Source organism: Camelus ferus, chromosome 6 (assembly GCF_009834535.1).
Source record: "Camelus ferus isolate YT-003-E chromosome 6, BCGSAC_Cfer_1.0, whole genome shotgun sequence".
Taxonomy (NCBI): Eukaryota; Metazoa; Chordata; class Mammalia; order Artiodactyla; family Camelidae; genus Camelus; species Camelus ferus.
The window spans coordinates 57,755,394-57,775,645 of NC_045701.1; the positions used below are offsets into that span (position 1 = coordinate 57,755,394).

A 20,252-nucleotide genomic window follows, 5' to 3' on the forward strand; every position below is an offset into this window, starting at 1 on the left:
AACTCTTCTTTCTGTTGTGCCTGCTGAATAAGGCAAATACTTAAAAAGCATCTAGGTCTGCAAGTATCCTGGGTCTCTCAGAGTTGATTCTGCTCTGGGACCCTGGGCTTTCAGGCCAGCCCAGCAAATTTACGTTTTTTCTAGGCTAAATAATAGTAATAATTTAAATAATCGTTTCTAATTAATAATAAATAATTACTTCAACACGCCTCCTTCCTCCTGCTATTGGGCTAAGGTGGCTGGGGACTTTGGACTGCTGGGTTTGTTCAGGTGACAAAGCAGACCGGGCTGGGGAGTACGGACTAGTGTTCGAGTGCTCGGCGGGCAGTACTGTGAACTAGGAGATGACCAAAGTTATGGCTCAACTTAAATCTGCCACTGAGGGAACAGAGGCCAAAGGAGGATCAGTTCCCCAGCTAACCGAATTCTGACATACCGCGATTTGCTGGAATGGGTGCCGTGGGCAGGGGGACAGGGGCGCGTTTGGGTAAGGGGTTCAGAACTTGCAGTGTGACCTACCTGGGTTCGAACGGAGCTCTGCTACTCGGTGGCTGCGATACTCCCACACACGTCCCTTCGGACCCTCGGTTTCCTTCTCTGTCCGCCCGCGGCGGTGCGAGGCGTCGAAGCGCCGCTCTTCACACCTGCGGCGCGGCGCACAGGAAGCTCCGAGGCCGGAATGGGCGCCGCGTCGGCGCCCCGTCGGCGCCCCCTGCCGGCGGGCCGGGCTCTCCGCGCTCGCGGGCCCGCGCCCAACGCTCGGCTCGTGGGACGCCCGCGGCCGGATGCCCTGCGTCCGCAACCTCCTGGGTGTCCTGGCGGCCCTGGCGGCCTGTGGCGCCGTCGCCTTCCTCGGCTACTGTCTTTACTTCGACCAGAGGCGGCGTGGCGACCCCGCGTTCAAGCGCCGCCTGCGGGAAAGTGAGTGTACGACGGCGCCGGGGAGGGCCGGGCCGGGCCGAGTCGGGCCAGGCGGGCGGCGGCGGGGCTGACCCGGCCCACGGGGTGAGACGGGGCGGCGGGGCGGCCTCAGCCGAGGGGCCCGCGGGGCGCACGCCGGCGTCGGGACGGCTCCCGACCAGCACGTGGCACGTTGTGTTTGCAGAAAGAAGAGCCCAGCAGCAAAAGGCTGAGGGACGGGGCGCCCAGGTGAAGTGCTTTAGAGACGCCGAGGTGGCGTTACAGTGAGTAACCTCTCGCCGCCGATGCAGAGGCAGGCTCGGCCTCAGGGTCCCCGCTGCTCCCGGAGCAGCCATTGCCTGGCGCCTCTCTGCCTGCGCTCACCCCGCTCCGTTCAGCCTCGGCTTAGTTTCTGGGGTCCGCTTACGAAAGCAAGGGAAAGAAGGAAGGACCTTTTGGGGCCATGAAAAGGCAGCTAAGCAGTAAAAGGAGTGGGGAAAAGCCTTCTTTCAGTATTAAAAAGAAGAAAGAGGACCCTTTGCCCTTCCTGAGCCGCACCAGACTCTTAGAAAGCCAGGCCCGGCGAAGGCCAGGTGGCGTTGCTGCACCCCCGACTTCAGTCCCACAGGGCGTTTGTTCTAGCGCAGAAGCCTAACGAATCCTCATTTTCTCCAAAACGGAATTTGATTCGTTGTTTTTAAAGATAATCACAATCATCTTGGCGACCGATCCAACTTAACGAATGCACATCAACTCTAAAGCAGAGAGTTCTTAGGTTCTTCCGTGAGTTTTCATTCATTGTCAGTCAGCCAGTCATCGCGACGACTCTGCTTGAGGCCTTGTTCTAGGTCAGCAGTGGGGACCGAATATCCCCCATGTAACAGGAGCACAGAGGGCTAGGGTGTCATTTTCAGGGCAGGATTATTATGGAGGTGTTCTACTTACCTATTGCTGCTTTAACCTTAGTGGCTTTAAACAGTATCTATTTTGCTTCTGAATCTCCAATTTGAGCAGAGCTGGGTGGGGATAGCACCTTTCCACTCCACTCAGCTTTAGCCAGGTTGACCCCAGGGCTAGGTGCTGGATCACCTGAAGACTCACTCCCTCATATGCTGGGCAGTTAAATGCTGGCTGTCCACTTAGCTGGGACTGTTGGACAGAACACCTACACTTGTCCTTTCCGTGTGGCATGATTTTCCTCACAGCATGTTGGCTGGGTTCCCAGGGGGACCAGGCAAGTGGCAGGCAAGTGGATAATACATTTGTGTGTGTGTGTGTGTACACACAGTTGACCCTTGAACAACACGGAGGTTGAGGCAACAACTTTTCCTCAGTCCAGAATCTGAGTATAACTTTATAGATGGCCCTCTATATCTATGGTCCCAAATCTGACGATTCAACCATCCACAGATTATGTAGCAATTATGTAGTGCCTATTTATTGAAAAAAAAGAATCTGCATATAAGTGGACCCAGGTAGCTCAAACCCATGTTGTTCAAAGATCAATTGTGTGTATGTATTTTTATATATATATATATGAGAGAGAAAAAGTGGGAGAGTGTGCCAGGGGGTGCCACTTCTGCCCTGTTGAGGCCCACTCAGTTTCAAGGGGAGAAGAAATAGACTCCAGCTCTTAAAAGGGGAGGCAGGGCTCTGGGAGTGCATGTGGGCCTGCTGTGGCTGTTTTTGTAACATACAGTTATTCACAGAAGACTTTGGAAGAGAAGTGGCATTGAGCTGAGCTTGAAAAGATGTGTTAAATGTGGTTCCTAGTTTCGGGGAGATGAAATTCAGGATGAAGGGAACTGAATATACATAAACATGCAAAATGGGGGATCTGCCAGGCCTATTCAGTAAGTCAGTCTGACAAAGGAGTCACCGTGAGGGATGGTGGGAGGTAAGGTTGGAGGGCTAAGTAGGGGCGTGTGAGGGAAGGCTTTGAAGGCCAGGTTAAGGAATTCAAACTCAGTAGGGGAATTACTAAAGATTTCTGAGAGTTTTTTTAAAAAGAAGGACAAAAAAACTTTTTAGATTAGATCAGGCAGGAGTTTGCTGGATGGATTGGAGGAAAAGAAGTTTTTGTAGTCATACAGGTGAGAGGTAATCAGTCCTGAACAGTGGTGTCGGTGGCAACTGGTGGTGGGAGATGTGAGCCAAACTGTCCAGAAAGAATAGACACTTCCTGATGACCGATTGAAGGGTCATAGAGAGCAGGAGTCAGAGATTTTCGGAGTTTCATAATGGAGTCTCTTGGGAGAAAAAAGTTAAACTGACATAGGAAAGCAGGACGGAGCGTATCCACGGCTGGGCAGGAGAGGGTGATGCTTACCCTGGGGCAGAGCCTGGCTTAGCACACATCGCTTCCTTCGTTGCCCTCATTCGTGGTTACAGTTCCACTGTTTGTTTATGTGATTATTTGATTGATGCTTTCTACTTAATAGAATCTGCTCCGTGAGGGCAGACCTCATCTGTGTTTTTACTTTCCATTATCTCTCCAGTACCTGGAACAGTGTCTAGTACATTATAGGTGCCTAGCAAATATTTTTGAATGCTATTTATTGTAGACTGAGAGAAATAGCTTGTGCAGAGGTACAGACCACAAAATTGCAATATCCAGAGTGTTGTGGCCAGAGAGATAGCTGAGTGGTGGCTTGGTGTCTTATCGTGGAGGGCTTTGAATGCCAAACTGGAAAGTTTTGATATTCTTCTGTTGTGGTGGATAACCAGTAATGATGACTTTATTTCAGAGAATGGACGCAATTATTATTATTATTTTTGGAGGATGGGATGGAGGAGGGAAGTTGAAGAGAGGAAAACTAGTGGCAGTCCAGATGGGAAATAATGAAGATCTCAATTATTTCAAACGAGAAAGAGGCAGAAGCAGGATTTTTCAAATGTTATTTAATATAATCCTTAAAACAACTGTATTCTTCAAATTTTATAGATGAATAAACTAAGACACAGAGAGATATCTCTTCCCACCTCTTCTAGGATCTGTCTTCCTCCTCACCCCAGGCCCTTTCTGTTTCCCAAAGTATGGTCTATGGTCAATCTGCACTAGATTTACCTGAGGTATTTGTTAAAATTTAGATTGTCTGACCCAAGCACCAGCCATTCTGATTTAGGGGATCAGGAGTAGCCCAGGGGTTATGGGGTCAGTGATTCTCAGACTTCAGAATTTATAAAATCATCTGAGGAGCTTGTTAAAATGCAGATTCCTCAGCTCTCCTCATAGAGATTGATTTAGGAGGTCTGGGTGGAGCCCAAGAAGCTGCAGGTGTAATAGCTCCTTCTGCCCATTCTCTGTGAAACACTGCGCTCAGATTCTGCATAATCCCTCATCTCCCTGGAAGCTCCTTCCTGTCTCCATAAGTGATCTCCAGTATACCACTCTAGACCTGGGGCCCCACATTTCTCCTGCCTGCCGGACTCTGAGGCCTAGACACCCTATAGGCACCTCAGTTTAGTGTGTTTAGAAGTAAACTCATCCTTCATCCCTTGCCACTGCTCCTCCTCTGTTCCCTTGTGATGCTGCTGCTATTGCTAGCCTCCCTGCTGTGACCCCAACTCATCTGGCTTAAATATCAACCTCATCTTTCACAGTAGTCCCCAGTTCTTATTTGTCTATGCTCGGTCTCATATCCTATTCCCTTTCTGTTTCTATCGCTTCTACATTACTTCAGGCTTTTGTTACCTTTTACCCAGGAAGTTGTAATAATTTCCTAGCTTGTCTCCCTGACTGTTTTCTTATGCTATCAGTTTAAGTCCTTTTAAACTGTGGCTCTGGGTATGTAACGTTTTGCAGTAGCTCTCTACTCTGCAGATGAAAGACCAGTCCTCTTAGCTTGGCACCGTGGACTTCCATGGGTGCTTTCCGTATTGACAGGCTGATTTTCCTAAGGATTAGAAATAATATATACAAAGTCCTCAGTCCATAGCTGGCCTTCAATAATTGGTAATTATTATTGTTGCTGCATTCTCTGTATCATAATCCAGCTCCGTAAGATCATTTGATATTTTCCCTGCAATTTTGGGTCACTTGTACTTTCTTTCTTTTTTTTGGTACTCTTTGTTCATCAGACTTTCACTGAGCTTCTCCACATCTCATATGCCATCTTTTCTGGGAAACTTTCCCCAGTCTCCCAGCCAGATGCAATGTCTGTACTTTAAGCCCCAGAAGACATTGGACTTCATTGTTAATGTGTTCCTGATGTAACTGTACTTATCTTTTCCCCTGGTTAGACTCTGGGCTCCGTGGGGATGAACACAGGGGTCTTGGTCTCCTTCCCCTTCAGCTCTCCCTAGAGTGTCCTGCTCTTGCTCACTAAGTATCTGTTGAATGAAACCTGTGGCTGCTACAGATCATCAGCATGTTTACTGGTAAAAGCTTAAAATATGACCTCATCTGCAGGTTCATTCCATTTAAAAAAGAGAATTCTTGGGGAAAACAAACATACAACTCTCTGCATAGAAAAGACTGGAACTGAAGCGACTGCAGTGCAGTTGATACTTTGGGCTAGGGATTGCCCACTTTACCTTTAAAGACCAGCCCTCGGCACGGTACCGTGATGATGCCATACTGTGAGTCTGGTCACCTTCATCCACCAGGGTGCAGCAAACCACAGCATCCTTCTCAGTATCACCAACTGCCCTGCCAACCCCCCACCATGGTCTCTGCTAAATCAATAAGCACTGTTAATACCCTAGGCAAGAAAATAGGTTTGCAACATATAAAGAAATTACACTAATTACAATGGGATTTCTCCTATGAGTACTTAGAAAGCTGGGTAAAATATGGATGAAGTTATTAAAAGCATCTCAACCAAACTTGAATATGCCATGTTTTTTGGGGGGGGTTCATTTTTTTTATTATAAGATGAGGTAAATTTAAGAAATTAGTCTTCTGACTTTATTTCTCAGAGTTGTTAAAAGAGCTAAATGACAATGTAACTCATGAAAATATATTGAAAAGTACAAAAGCTGAGGTAAAATAGTCATCAGGGCTCCAGGTTTTAAGGAATTAGAGTAACTGAAAAATAAAACTGGCTGGGCTTCAGCCTGAAAGATGATGTATGTGCTTGTTTAACAAAGAGTCATCTAGGAAGGCCATCAAATACGTGTGGTGACAAGTCACAGCCACTGCCCATCATGTATTTTTTATCTTTTGTGACCTGACATTATAACTCCATTTTAAGAAATTGTTTTAAATAATATAATGAACAACTGCATTTGTCATACTTTGGATATAGAGAACCAGGTTCAAGATGTGCTTTTTAAATAAAAGTTAAATAATTTTTACCAGTATTCATATACCTTACATTCATTACTCACTGTTAAATATTCTGTGACTCTTAGTTGTGGGATCCAGCAAAGAATGAAAAATCGCAAGAACTTTTCCTGCAAGAGGTACGAATGGGAGAACTTTGGTTATCCAGAGGTAAGAATGTAAACATTCCTTTATGAAGAGTTATTTATGATGATTTATGTTTGAGAAATATTTATGGATTCGTATTTGTATGTCAAATGTGTTAACCAACTTGCTTTAGTTAAACTGTCCCAGTGTTTTTACTTCATCACACTGTCTAGCTCCACTGTGTCACAGGTAATGTTCAAGCTCACGTTGCAGTCTTAGAAGTGGGCAGATGGAGAAGCAAAGCCAAATACAAGAACACCTTGTTTGTTGTCAGATGAAATTCTAAGTGAATGAGTTTTCCAAATGACTAAATGTTGTATGAATCAAAACCTAAAAAAATTTTAACTGCTTTACAAAAATTTTCCTGCCTTAGAGTATTCTTAATAAAATAATTACTTGTTTTTGATGATAAAATTATTATGAATGACCACTCTTGTACTGTGTCTAATGTAGTGATGCCTGTAGGGGTACCTTGCACTTAATGGCCAGGAGTTGTATTTTGAATGATAATTTATCCCTACCAAATTCCAGATTTGAGAAAACGTCACAATATGGTCGGGTAAAATGATAGATAGTGTAAGTATTTTACAGATATTGTATATAATAATCATGTCTTTATTCTGGTGTTAAACCTTAGAAAGAAAAATAATGTTTTGAGGCTTCTTATGTAAGGGATAAATGAGCATTACACCAATTTATGTGTCTTTTTTTTTGAAGTGTTGAAAATTCCCTTGCATATCACAGTGCCTGTAGCTGTTTTTGCTTCTTTTTATTGTCTTTTTTGAAAACATTTTTTCAGTCTGCATTAAGAGAGTAGCATCCTCCAGAATTTATAAAAATGAAGAGAAAGTCAAAATCCTGGACAATTCATAGTGATACCCAAGAACTTTACTTTAATCCAGTGGCTTAATGGTTTTGAGAAATGAAAAAGCCATTCAAAGGGACTGCACATTAATCACTACAATTTGAAATTTTAATACTTTATTCAGTACAATATTTTCTCTTGGTAGTTTTATAAATGGACTAAAAGTATCTGTTAAGTATTAATGACACAATGAATAGTTAGGACTTAGATAATATAAACAGAAGTGATTTTACACAAGTTAATAAAGCATAAGTTTTAAGGACCTTCATTTGCATGGGCCTCCCTGAAGGTTCTGGGAAGGGTCTTGCCAATTTTGTATTTTTTTGTATAAATTAATTAGCACTTTTAGGGTTATATAAGTCTACTATATTTTACTTCTAATGCAGTTCTCATTTTGGTTGCTTTTCTTTAAGTCCCGACCAAACCCCAAGCCAATTAAATAACAACCTCTGGAGTGGGACCCAGGTGTCAGTATTCTTTAAACCTCCCTAGGTTATTACAATATACTGGTTGAGAACCAGTGTTTGGATGCAATCATTTTTAACCCAGAGTATCAGTTTCCTCTGCTCCTTTCTGCCACCACTCCTAATTAGCACTACTTTGCTGATGGTTATAGGACTATCTCAGTTGTGTTTATGTCTGTATAACCAGAGGGACTATACAGCCAAAAATTTTTATTGAAATCTGATTAGCCAATTTGATTGAATTTATTGTTTGATTGACTTAATCGACCAAGTTGATTACTGTTTTTGGGTCACATTAGCTCCATCAACTTGAGAGCAGGCACTATTATATCTTTTCCTTTTTCTTTAAAAGGTTCGATACAAAGTGTTTATTTCCTACCTAGTTATGTTAAACATGTCAAAATTTCAACTCTGTTATTTCATAACACCTGAAGGGAGGCAGCACATAGTAGTCCCAGGGTTCAGAAAATTAGGTTCTATTACTAATTCTGGCATTAAATAGCTTTGAAATCTTATTTCATTTATCTTTGCCTCAGTTTCCTAAAACAAGGTAGTGAGACTAAGTGATTCCATGTTTTAACTTAAATAGAAATTCTATGATTAGTTTCCACTCTTCACGAATTTTCATTCTACTTTACAGCCAATCATTCTAAAACTCATTTTAAAACCACTTAGAAATCAAAGTTCATAAATCTCTTTTCTTCCCCTGAATATGTAATTCATATTACACTAAATCTTGTTTCAACTCTTTGATAATACAATCTATTTTTCAAAAGTCTCATTTAGCTAGAACATCAAGATGTTTCATCTGTTACATCAATTACACATGCAGAGTTTAAGGATAACTTGTGTCAGTAACACCACACGACAGCCTTTTAAAAAAACTCAGTACCTCCCTCTTGCATACCCAAATTGCAAAAAATGAACATTTCCAATGCAGGAATACAGTCTGAAATAATAATCTGGGTCATAAAGTTACTGTATGGCAGCCTGACCACAGTGAATCTAATTGGCAGCTCAACATTTCCCCTTTATACACTTTACTCTTTTTGAGACTTGTTTAAATAGTCTTTAGTTTGATATGCTTTTGTAGTTTTAATGTTGGTGCTTACTTGGTAATCTGTAGAATGTATGTTTTGAAGAGCTTTAAAATCTTGCTCTAAACTCTGTTTCAGGAGAGCATCGAATGGGGGTTGAACATCTCAGCAATGCCCTTTTGGTGTGTGGGCAACCACGGGAACTTCTGAAAGTTTTCAAACATACACTTCCTCCCAAGGTATTTGAGATGCTGTTGCACAGAATTCCCCTTATTTGCCAGGTAAGCATATAGTCAGTTATCTTTGTGAAACAAACACAGCAAATAACCATGTTGGGCTTGATTACACAGAAATAGCAGTGTGTATGTGAATGGCCCAAAGTTTTAAATGAGTGAAATCTCTAAATTTTTGTTTGCTTTTCTTGCTGTAAGATGAAACAAGCTTATTCTTTCATGTTCCTTTGACTATAATGAATTTTATATTTTGTTGAATATTATACATGTTTCAACATTTCAACTTTAAAGATAGCATTGTTAACATTGTTTATCTTTGTACTTTCAAAGACATTAAAATTATTGACTGCAGTGTCAACAGAGGCCTATAAGTTAAATGCTACTGTTAGTTAAATGACCTAATGGCTTAAAAATTAGATGTAATACAGAAAAATGTAAATTATCAAAGCAGAATAATACTTCTACTTTCCAATATGACAAAACATAGAAATCACTTCGGTAAATTTAAACATACAGGCTAGTTAGTGTTCTCTTAAGTACAAGTTCATAAGAGTATCAAATAAAATCCATTCATAACTCAATTTATTAATAGGTGTTAGTCCACTTGTACTTACCAAACTGCTGGGTGTACTTATGCATCAACCAGAATTTCCTGCAAATGCCTGAATTTGTTTTAGGATTCATTTTGTCATAAGACACAACTTTAACTTTGGTTTATTTTTTATTACACTGATCAGATGCAATGGCTGAGAATACACTGTATATTGTTAGTCTGACTTTGAATCATTCATGTTGGATTCTCGGCTTTTGAACAAAACACAAAACAACACAGTCTCCCCTAAAGTGTAATAATCAACTCTTAAACATTCCCAGGGTAGTCTCAAATGGGGTGTTTCCTGAAGATACATGAAAATGTCGCTAGCATAAGAATATGTAGTGCCCACCCTGACATAAGAAGGGAGGCAAGAAAAGGATTGTGCATTGAAATGATTAGTAAGTAACTATTTTATGTATTTACCAGCAATTTGAGGCAGACATGAATGAACAGGAATACTTGGAGGATGATCCTGATTGAAAAACATTTCAACGTATCCACAGTCCAGTCAGAATACTATGGTCCCACATAGAATAACAACTGCTCAGTGATATTTCCATTTATCTTTCTCTTAGTAATAAAAATTTTTTTTCCATCTCATACATGATTGAACACATAATTTGCTTTAAAATTAACAGTCACAATTGAAGAAACAGTGTTTTATTTTTCTAATCAAGTGACCAAGCTGCTGAGTCTTAAGGTCTCAACAGATACTATATCTTATTATTTTCATTGAACAATGAGGCCTTCTATTTTAATTATTTCCAGTAAATAGCAATTTTGTTTCTCCAGCGGTTTCCATTTGCCAAACAGTCATGACAGATGGTTTAACATGGTGGCTACTGCTTTCAGGGGATTCTATCAGGGGAATCCTCATTTCCAGTGCAATAGCTATTGGCAATCTTTCATCAAAAGTCCATCCATCAGGACTTCTCTATCGTGGTTGGCCAAGGAGTCCTGCTTTAGCAGCCAGGGCTTCATTCTGCTGAATATGATATTCCTGAAATCTCATGGATATTCGTTGAGTCATTTTTAAATATTTCTGTAAGCAATGTTCTGAACAGGTGATCTAGAAATAAAAAGACCCAAGAGGCAACCCCAAATATTAATTTTTTTAAAAAAGATGCATGTGTTCTAAAAGATAACTAATGGGCACTTTTCTCTAAATATATCTGAGAATTAAATGGTATTAGTGAGTAGCAAGTGATCATAACTTTCAATTGTTAACTTTCATCCATTTACAAAAATATGTATTGAATGCTTACCAGTTTAGAGGCACTAGAAACAATGGTAAGTAAGTCCCTGCCTTCTGGACTAGATTTTCTGCAGGTATGTTTCAATATTAACTGAAGACCCACATTCCCATCCCTTATTCTAATTGTTAAAATGTAGGTCCAGTAGCAGGTTTGTTTCTTTTTATAAGAAACTCCATTCTCAACATTCTTAGTTTTCAACTTTTTATTAAGAAGACTACTATACTTAGCATCTCTCATGCTTCGTCATTTATTTAACGAGAACTTATTGATTGCTGGCTATATGTTTAGTTCTTGTTGTGAATGTTTGTCAACATCTTCCACTGGAGGAAGTTTATGTCACTTTTAGCCAATATATAAATGTTTTGAAGAGGATATTAAAAATTAATACTTCTAATAGGATTGGGTTTTCAGAGTCCACCTGTGCGATATGAGCCACTGAATTCAAGCTCTGCTTTTTCCATAATTAACCTGAGTTCTTAGGGTCAGATAGGAAAGCCATCTCAAGTTTCTCTAGCCTGGCCATCTTGACTGATTCTAATTATTAAGAACCTTTGATGGAACAAAATATTCAGCAAGTCTCAGGCATCTTCTCTAAAAAAGGCCGCCATAGGACAATGTGACCATCATTAAATTTGGCATTGTTAAACTCAATTCCATGGGCCCTGGCCTGCTTCTGTTCCTGAGCTAAGGAACATTTAAAAGGTAACCTAAATTCCTGTAATAACTAGGAACAAGCAAAAGGCATAGGGAAATCCTATTTATACTGTTTCTGATGAGCTTAGAGAATTTTTAGTGGGCAACGCTTTTCATACCTCTTCAGGTTTTACTTCTCTTGTTGTGAAGTCTTTAACACAGTCCAAAAAGCAGGTTTCTGTAAGTTTATTGTAGGTTCCAAGAAATTCCTTAAACTACAAACAAATCAGAAGGTTCTTTAATATTTGGTTTTTAAAACAAAGATGTTTTGAAAGTTTAGTTACTGATATATTTAGGCAAAATATCCTGTAATAACTTGAAATCAAAGGTTCTTTTGCTTAACTTAAATGGGTATAATATGATATACAAAATATAGTCAGACTTTCTAGTTGAATATTTATTCTTTCCTGGATTATCTTTAAAATAATCTGAAAAATAAATATGCTTCATATAATTAACTGTCTATTTTTGGAAATGAAATATAAACAGTTATTTTGTGAGATCACTGACCAACATGGTTGTATCCAGTAGTGCCTTAAATTTTTTTGCAAAATCCCCTTTCCTTAATTTTGATAACTTACCTGTTTTATCTGATCAGATTCTGGTATTTGTGCAGCCATATTCTTATGGTATGTGTGTTAGTCACCTGAATTAAAAGTAAAAAGTTTGTCAGTCTGTATACAAATGTTTTTAGGCTAGCCAAAGAGTTAGGTAATCAAAGCAAGAACAGATTATGAAATATAACCGAAACAAGTCTACCTAAAATTACCGTTCATATTTTATAAATTTCTAACTGCTTATATAATTATATGTCATATCCTACCCCCCCCCCAATCTCCCAGGTCATTAATGACGACAAAGAACCTTACAGTTTAGAATTAGGTTTTTTTAAATGCCAGCTATGAGATCCAAAGGCCCTGTGTATCTCAACCTCCAGTTTTAGACAGTTTGTTACCTTGCAAAGCCATGTGTTAAAGCCTCATTCATAGTACGGTTTTATGGGAAACCAAGAGATCTCTGCTGTTTTCCTATAAGAAATTAAGTTAACTATTCCATTAGCTGCTAATGTAACTTAGCCTGGTGCTACACAAGATCCTTTTACTATCTCTATGTAAATAAAAAGGTTCTATTAATTTTTAAATGCCCTCCACTTATAAATCAACACTAATGAAAGATTCAGAGTTCTGAATCTAAAAGGAAGTTACAGGAGTTGTATGTTCTGCAGTTGAAAAGGGTAATCACAGAGACTTACCAGAAACTTCTGAACATGTGACAACTTGTGATCTAACTTGGGGGCAACAGAGAAGTGAAGATAAGGAAGTCAAAGAGCCTTTCTAATTGACTGTTATTTTCATATATCCTTAATGGAGGACCCAGGCTTAGTTAATTCTGATACAAGAATGTATCATATTATTTACTTACTCTATCCTGGCTAGTTCTAAAGTGATGACTATCTCATATAAAAGATTTATATAAAACAAAACTGTTCAGAATATAAATTAAACAGTATATATTAGGAAGAATAAATACCAATCATGTACACTGTAGACTAACAGAATTTCTATGCATTATATTTAGCTTTGAGTTTCCTGATAACCAACAGATAAAACTGGTTTGATAAACCCAGTTTATTAAAAACTGGGTTTATTAAAAACTGGGTTTATCAAAAAAGATAAACTGGCTTTATCAAACCAGCTTATCAAAAACTGGGTTTATCAAAAAAGATAAACTGGATGAGTATACCATTCTTATTAGCTCATCAATTATTATATAAAGTGGCTGTGAAAGGCATGCGATTTTCATGAAGCTTATATGAAGACTAAGTAGGCAATTCAAGCTTAGGCCAAAGTGTATATTACTATCATGGAAAAAAAATTAATTCTCATTTTGATTAACAAATACAATCAATGGTAATTCCATTTCAGCATTCCCAACCATGTATATACCTCCCCCTCTTTTGCATATTCTTCCCTCTTGTCCTTATCATGTAAGTTCATGAGTATTACTGACATTTTCAAAAAGTTATGTTTTCCACATGCAAGGGAAAGCATCAGTTCTTTTCTGTTTGCTATGCCAGTCTTACTCCAGAAGTCTAACTCTTTATATTTCAGAGAGTCTGTGGTTTAGTAGTAACAGGATATAAACTATCTTTTCTCCTAAAGCTCTCCTATGTCTGCTACAAACAATGCAGTAGAGGTTTTAGGTTAGCCCAACATTCAGGCATCAAGTGTTCCATAAACACTAAAAAGTTAACAAGAATGTTCTTTACTCCCATTTTATGTCACAGCTTTATAAACAGTATGTATATTTTAACCACATAAACTACCTGAAAAATAGCGAGAATTAACTGCAGGTCACAATTTTTCAGGTATTGCTGTGACTGTCATCACTAATATGTTCCAGGGAAGAGACGTCCATAAGTTACTCTTAGCGCACTTAAATCATGAAACACTGATTCCGTACCCTCCAACTACTGAACTGCACACAAATCCAAACCTCATTATTACATCATATTAACATCAAACTTACTTGTAGTTTGAGATCTTAGCAGTTACCATTCTACTAGGTAGATATTGGTAGATAATGGTAGATATTCATTCAGTAAACATTTATTGAATGTACCAAGTATTGTGCTAGTTGTTAAGCCAGCCATGCTTCTGAGGTAAGGTGCATCCTTATGGCTGCTATAAAATATCACTAACCAGTCAAAGAAACAGAGGATTTTGTAAGTATGTCATACAGTGAGATTTAGGACTTGTGCTTCTGGGAAGATGGGGTAAATGTACCTTTCCCTACTCCTTTTACTAAGTACAACTCAAATCCTTGGACATTACACATGAAACAAACATAAGAGTCTAAAAAGTGGAGAGAAGAAAGTATACTAGCTAGGGCCCTTGGGACCTGAGAAACAATACAGTGGTGAATTCTCTCCTTTTTTGGGCTCTTACATCACTAAGTTGGAGCTGAAGAAATTGGCAATCTGCAAATGCGAGTGGAGGCAGTCAAAAAAAAGCCCCCTATCCCCCCTAGCCAAAAGCCTGCCCTCTCTAGCAAAGGGCTAGGAAAGCGGAAGCCCATAGAAAACTTTTAAAACAATAACTGCAGTACTCCAGGCAAACAGAAAAAACTGTGGACCTCATCCTCACCCACATTGGCATTAGCCAGGTAGACTTCCACCCTCACCAGGCTGTAATGAGACACTCCAACTCCCACACCAGAGTAGTGTCAGAGAAGCGTGACTGGGGAGCAGGGTCTTGACTTCTTGCTGGGCATTAGTAAGAACCCCTCCCCTAAGTGAGGGGAGCCTTTTCAACAAATGGTGCTGGAACAACTACATCCACAGGCAAAAACATTTAACCTCAAAGTCAGCCTTTCACTTCATATAAAAAATCTTTCAGCTTTAGGGCAAAGAGTTCTTGGACTTGACATCAAAAGCAAACTACATATCTGATAAAGAACTAATAACTAGACAGTATAAAGAAATCTGCAAAATTCAACAGCAAAAACACAAATAATCCAATTAGAAAATGGGCAACACTTCACCAAAAAGGATATACAATGGCAAATAGGCACATGAAAAGATGTTCAACATCATTAGCCATTAGGGAAACACAAATTAAAACCACAATGATACACAGCATTACACACCTATCAGAATGGCTGAAAAAATAAGTTACAACACCAAATGCTGATGAAAATGAGGAAAAACTGGATGACTCAGATATTCCTAGGGGTAATATGAAATCATTTAGCCACTTTGGTAAACAGTTTGGCAGTATGTTAAAAAATTAAATATACAGTTACCATATGACCCAGTAATTGCATTCCTGGGAGTTTATCAGAAATGAAAACTTACGTTCACACAAAAACCTATACACGAATGTTTATAGAAACTTTATTTATAATAGTCAAAAACTCGAAGTAATCCACATGTTCTTCAACAGATGAATAGTTAAACTGGTACACCCATACCAGAGAATACTATTCAGCAATAAAAAAGATGAGGTACTGATTGACGCCAGCCTGGACGAATCTCTAAAGGATTATGCTGAGTGAAAAAAGCCAATCTCCAAAGGTTATATACTATATGATTCCATTTATATAATATTCTTAAAATGACAAAATTACAGAAATGGAGACAATAGTAGTGGTTGCCAGGGGTTAAGGAGTGGGCAGGGGAAGAGGAGAGTAGATGTTACTATAGAAAGGCAACATGAGAGACTTGTGAAATGGAATTTTCTGTATCTTCACTGTATCAATGTCAGTATGCTGGTTGTGATATTGTACATAGTTTTGTAAGATGTTACCATTGTGGGAAGCTGGGTAAATGGCAGAAGGGAGCTCTATTTTTTCTTACAGTTGCATGTGAATCTACAATAATCTCAAAATAAAAAGTTTGAGGTTGTCCAGCTTTCTAATCCTTGCCAAAGAACAAGATACAGTCTCCAGTGTGGTAAATGTTAGAAAATGTTCAGAACTAGAAACCAGCCTGAAAAGATACAAGAACTGGTAAGATAACTTTCGTGGAAATAGGTGCTAAATGAAACCCTTGTTTTGTGGGAACTTAAAACAAGAATTAAAGGAACTTGGTTTAACAGCAGGCCTCTAGCTGAAAGCACAGAAGGTCATCCAAAGACCCTGAGCCTTCTGAACTGTAAAGCTATACAGTATAGTTGCTGTACTTCAGGAGGACGTGCAGCACACTGGACTTTCTACAGGTGGCACCAGAGAAGAAAGATCTGATTTCCTTATTTACAAAACCTTAGAAATTTACTAGTTCACTAATTATAACGCCAAAATTTGTTTCTTTTCCCTATTCCTATCCTAGTATTTCTTCAGGCTAAAATTCACTTATAATATGACTTTTCAACCAGAGGTCAGAGAAGCAGAAAGTATGAAATCTTTAAATGCTGTGCAAGTCTCAGAGACTGGTAACACTGTGTTGACTCTGCCTTACTTCCCCTTTGGTATACAACTCAGTGACAAATGATGATTGTTATTGGGAAGTCTTTGACAAGATATTGAGGAGGAGCACCTCCAAATGTTTGTATGAATTTTCTTGGTATTGTCTTTTAATATACAGTCCTTGACAGTGTATCTCCTCTTTTAATGAAATAAAGTTTATCCTATTACTACAGTAATATAATCTATTTCTTGAGAATTTGGAAAATAAAAAAGTAGTAGTCCTACTACTCAAAGATGACTGTGTTAACATGATTTTCTAGAATCATTCAATTGTGTATTTTTTTTTAATATATCTTCCCAGACCTACAACTGAACTCAAGAAGTAACAGTCAGCAATCTTAAGTCTGCCTATATCTCCAAAGCTCTTCTCTGTAGTCACCAATATCAAGATTATGGTATACCTAACTGTAGGCAATTCTTCCTAGAAAATATGGGAGATAACTGAGTGAATAAATGATTTTCAAATTTCAATTTGCTAGTTTGGGTCTTCTGAGTCTCTCAGCTTTCTATTTTGCAGTTATTTAATTCTAGTTTTGCTGATTGACAAAGTCCAACAGCCACACAAACCATCTGATAGAACAGGTAGAAGCAATGTGGCTGCCCTTTTGCTTGGTCCTAATTTTCAGATACCACAAGCAAATGTCTGTTATTGTAGAGGCAAATATCTGATTTACCTTCTTGTTATATCCCTGAAACCTGGAGAAGGAGGGAAGGATAGAGTTCTAGAATTTCTGTCCTACAAAATATATCATAAACCCAGGGAACTTAAGAGTAAAAAGATATTAGTCAAGCTCAAACCTTTTCTGATGCATGAGTTTCCTTTCTGTTCTGGAAAAGTAGTTGTCCAACCTTTGCTTGAATATCTCCAGTTGAGGCCTGATTTCTTACCTGAAAAATGAGGGTATTACAATATAACTTTTCAGGCCCCTTCAAGCTCTAAGTTTATTCGATGAAATCTAAACTTCTGCTGGCTAAATTTTCTGAAAAGCCTTCTCCTTTTCAATAAGAGAAATTAGTTTCCTCAGTCGATTCTAAGGTTACAGTTCTATAGCATATGTGTTATTATATGTATTTAAAAATACTTGATACCCTTATCTTTCCAGGTAGTATGTATGTACTGGTGAACACACAAGGTTAAACAATTCCCAGGAACTTGAGTATTAGAAAAAGAACAACAAAACAAACCTAACTAACCAGGATATGATGGGGGAGATAAACTTCTACTTATTTTTTAGAATCATATGCACATTTATACCAAGTCTAGAGTCAATTTCTAATTCTTTTCAAACTTAGTTTATAGTAAGTGATTCATCTTATGTCCTCAGCCACTATCACTATAATTGATTCTGGTCTCAGCATGATTGGTTCAGGTTATTTGTAATCTTGTGATTCAGGCAAGGATCACAGATAGATGATAAAACTACTGGGTAATGGGTTGTTGGAAAACAGGATGTGTCCATGGTCTCAATGCATCTCCATAGGTTACTTATCTCATAAAGAAAACTGTACCTTTACATTGGGAAGATCTGTCAGTCACCACCTTAACCAGTGTGGTACCTTTGTGGTATTCTTGCCAAAAATGTTTGATGTGACTCTAGTCATGAGGGAATAATTATGGCCATCCACAATGTGGGACAATTTGTAAGACGACTATACTGGTCTTTTCAAAAAGTTAAAGGGAAAAAAAAAAAAGTTAAAGGAAAGGGGTAGAAAGGCCTGTTATAGATTATGAGACTAAAAAGTCATGACAACTAAACACAATTATAAACTTTGATTGGATCTTGAATGGAAAAAAACCCCATTTTTGTTAAAAATAAAGACATTTTTGGGACAATTGGAGAACTCTGAATGTTCTTAGGTGTGATAATCATTTTGTGGCTATGTAATAGTATGTTCTTAAGGAGATACATGCTGAAGAAATTAGGATTAAAGATCATGATGTCTGCAACTTGTAAATGGTTCAGCAAAAAAAAAACCCTACATATATCTAATGTGTATATTTAGAGATGAGAGTGAGAGAAGTAAAAATGTTAACAACAAAAATAAATAAAAGATAACAATCTTGTGAGCCATATTTTTTGTTCCAGGGCTATACATTCTTTATTTGATAGGTCAGATGTCTAAATTGATATGAATTAATTAGTTAGATTGACAATAAAATAGGATTCCACCATATGTCCCTTTACTTTAGATTGTTTGCAGCAGATTTAGGAAGCTATGCCCCATTAACTGGCAACTCTAACTTACTACTAATCAGAGCAGAAAATAATTTTGAAAGATTACTGCACACTTGGTTTAAAGGATGACTTCAAGATCTAGAGGATGAGCTATAAGCACTGAACTAGAAGAGGGCAAGACTACTTGGGTTTTAACCTTAGCTTGGATAGTAAAGGGGTTGTAAGATCCAAATTAAGTCATTTATTCAAGTCCCTTTAATTAGTTTCTATGCCTATGCGTACACCTTAGAGAGTAGGGGGAAAGGTCACTTTTTCTTTCACATCTAAGTTTCACCTAGAAAATAAGGGAGTTAAATCATCTCCACAGTCTCTTACAGCTCGACACTGTCATATCATTAATTTACATACACTATAAAACAGTGAACAAACGGGTACTAAATGATAATGAAGGAAATGTAACTGAAATAATTACAGAAACGCATCAAGGTAGAAAGAATAAAAGGCTATCCAAAGTTGAGCCCTTAAGGTCCCTTTTAATTCTAGGATTTCTTCTATCAAAGTAGACAGCTGAGATGTAAAAATAAAATTTGTTATTTAACTTTTACATCAGATTAATTTTTTTGCTTTGATTAATCTTTTAAAAAGCTTTTAGTAAAGGGAAACGGTTAAGTAACGCACCCTCGAAAATTAGCAGATCAGATAAGGTATGCTGGCCCTAGTATTCTCTGCACAGAGAATTTTTCAGTTAAAGGAGGGTGTCCTGCCTATCAGCTCAAGGTCACGGCGTGGATTCCTTGCAGTCTAACTCAGTGTCTCAAAACAGGACCCTGACTCCCCAAGCCCGGGTTGAAAGTGGCTCAGAGCCTCGAATTACGACCCTCGCCCCAGTGACACGGTTTCGAGGCAGGTCCCAAGTCAGTTCTGGGAACGCGTTCCCCGGCCCGCAGCCCCCCACAGCCCCAAGTACCCGCGGGGGCCTCCTTCAGAGACCCCTGCCACCTTTCCGAGGTATAGCTTGCCGCCCCCGCCTGGGAACCCGGGATTCTGCGGGCAGAGAAAAGAGACCATACTTAAGCACAGGCTTTCGCATCCGACACCAGTACGAGGCTAAGTGGGGCTGAGCCGCCAGTCGAGTCTGGGGGCGGAGGGTCAGGGTCAGGTTGAGCGCCGCAGCCGCTGGATGAAAGAGAACACGTGGGAATGGCGAGATGACAAATAGCTCTTGTACCTCTCGACGCTGATTCGTTATAAAGCCAGGAACTCTAGAGGAAAAAGCCGGTATCATAAGAGAATTCTAAAAATCCCTCGAGAATTAATTTTTGTGATTATCTGCTTAGACAAAGCTCTCTATTTCTGACTTCCTTGCCAATATCCACCCGAATCTGTCGAAACTCTTTGTAAAACTAATTTACTTAATCTCACGTCTCTAACGGTCTCCAGGTGCTACACTGTAAATAGTCCCTAATAAACAAGAGCGGTATTACCAGCTAACTCTGGAGCTCTGCAAGTCTTCGATGAGACTTTCGGGTGTTAGTCAATGTTTAAATTTTGTGGGGCAATGTATTCCTTGAAAAACGACAACGACAACAAATTCACACCCGTGTTAAGCCTTTTACGTTGGGAGTTCGTTTCCACCCGGAGAGGGATGGAAGAG

At 39.1% G+C, this 20,252-nt stretch overlaps 2 protein-coding genes across 4 annotated transcripts; one reads left to right on the plus strand and one right to left on the minus strand.

Annotated features, from left to right (window-relative positions):
• Positions 1-766: 766 nt before the first annotated feature.
• Positions 767-16,052, plus strand: TOMM20L (translocase of outer mitochondrial membrane 20 like). Of its 2 annotated transcripts, none has more exons than XM_032482115.1 (5): positions 767-921; positions 1,106-1,149; positions 6,256-6,337; positions 8,818-8,960; positions 15,816-16,052. In XM_032482115.1, exons 1-5 carry the CDS (start codon positions 786-788, stop codon positions 15,834-15,836), a joined length of 426 nt encoding a protein of 141 aa, XP_032338006.1. In that variant the 5' UTR covers positions 767-785; the 3' UTR covers positions 15,837-16,052. The 2 variants fall into 2 exon arrangements, with proteins under 2 accessions (XP_032338006.1, XP_032338007.1); XM_032482116.1 differs by lacking the exon at positions 15,816-16,052 and adding an exon at positions 9,934-9,987.
• TIMM9 (translocase of inner mitochondrial membrane 9) lies at positions 7,278-19,911 on the minus strand. 2 transcript variants are annotated; one of them, XM_014560141.2, is made up of 5 exons: positions 19,669-19,897; positions 17,220-17,309; positions 12,038-12,102; positions 11,576-11,671; positions 7,278-10,576 (listed from the first exon to the last, which is right to left on the minus strand). In XM_014560141.2, exons 3-5 carry the CDS (start codon positions 12,074-12,076, stop codon positions 10,442-10,444), a joined length of 270 nt encoding a protein of 89 aa, XP_014415627.1. In that variant the 5' UTR covers positions 12,077-12,102; positions 17,220-17,309; positions 19,669-19,897; the 3' UTR covers positions 7,278-10,441. The 2 variants fall into 2 exon arrangements, with proteins under 2 accessions (XP_014415627.1, XP_014415628.1); XM_014560142.2 differs by lacking the exon at positions 17,220-17,309 and having other exon boundaries at positions 19,669-19,911.
• Between the last annotated feature and the right edge of the window lie 341 nt (positions 19,912-20,252).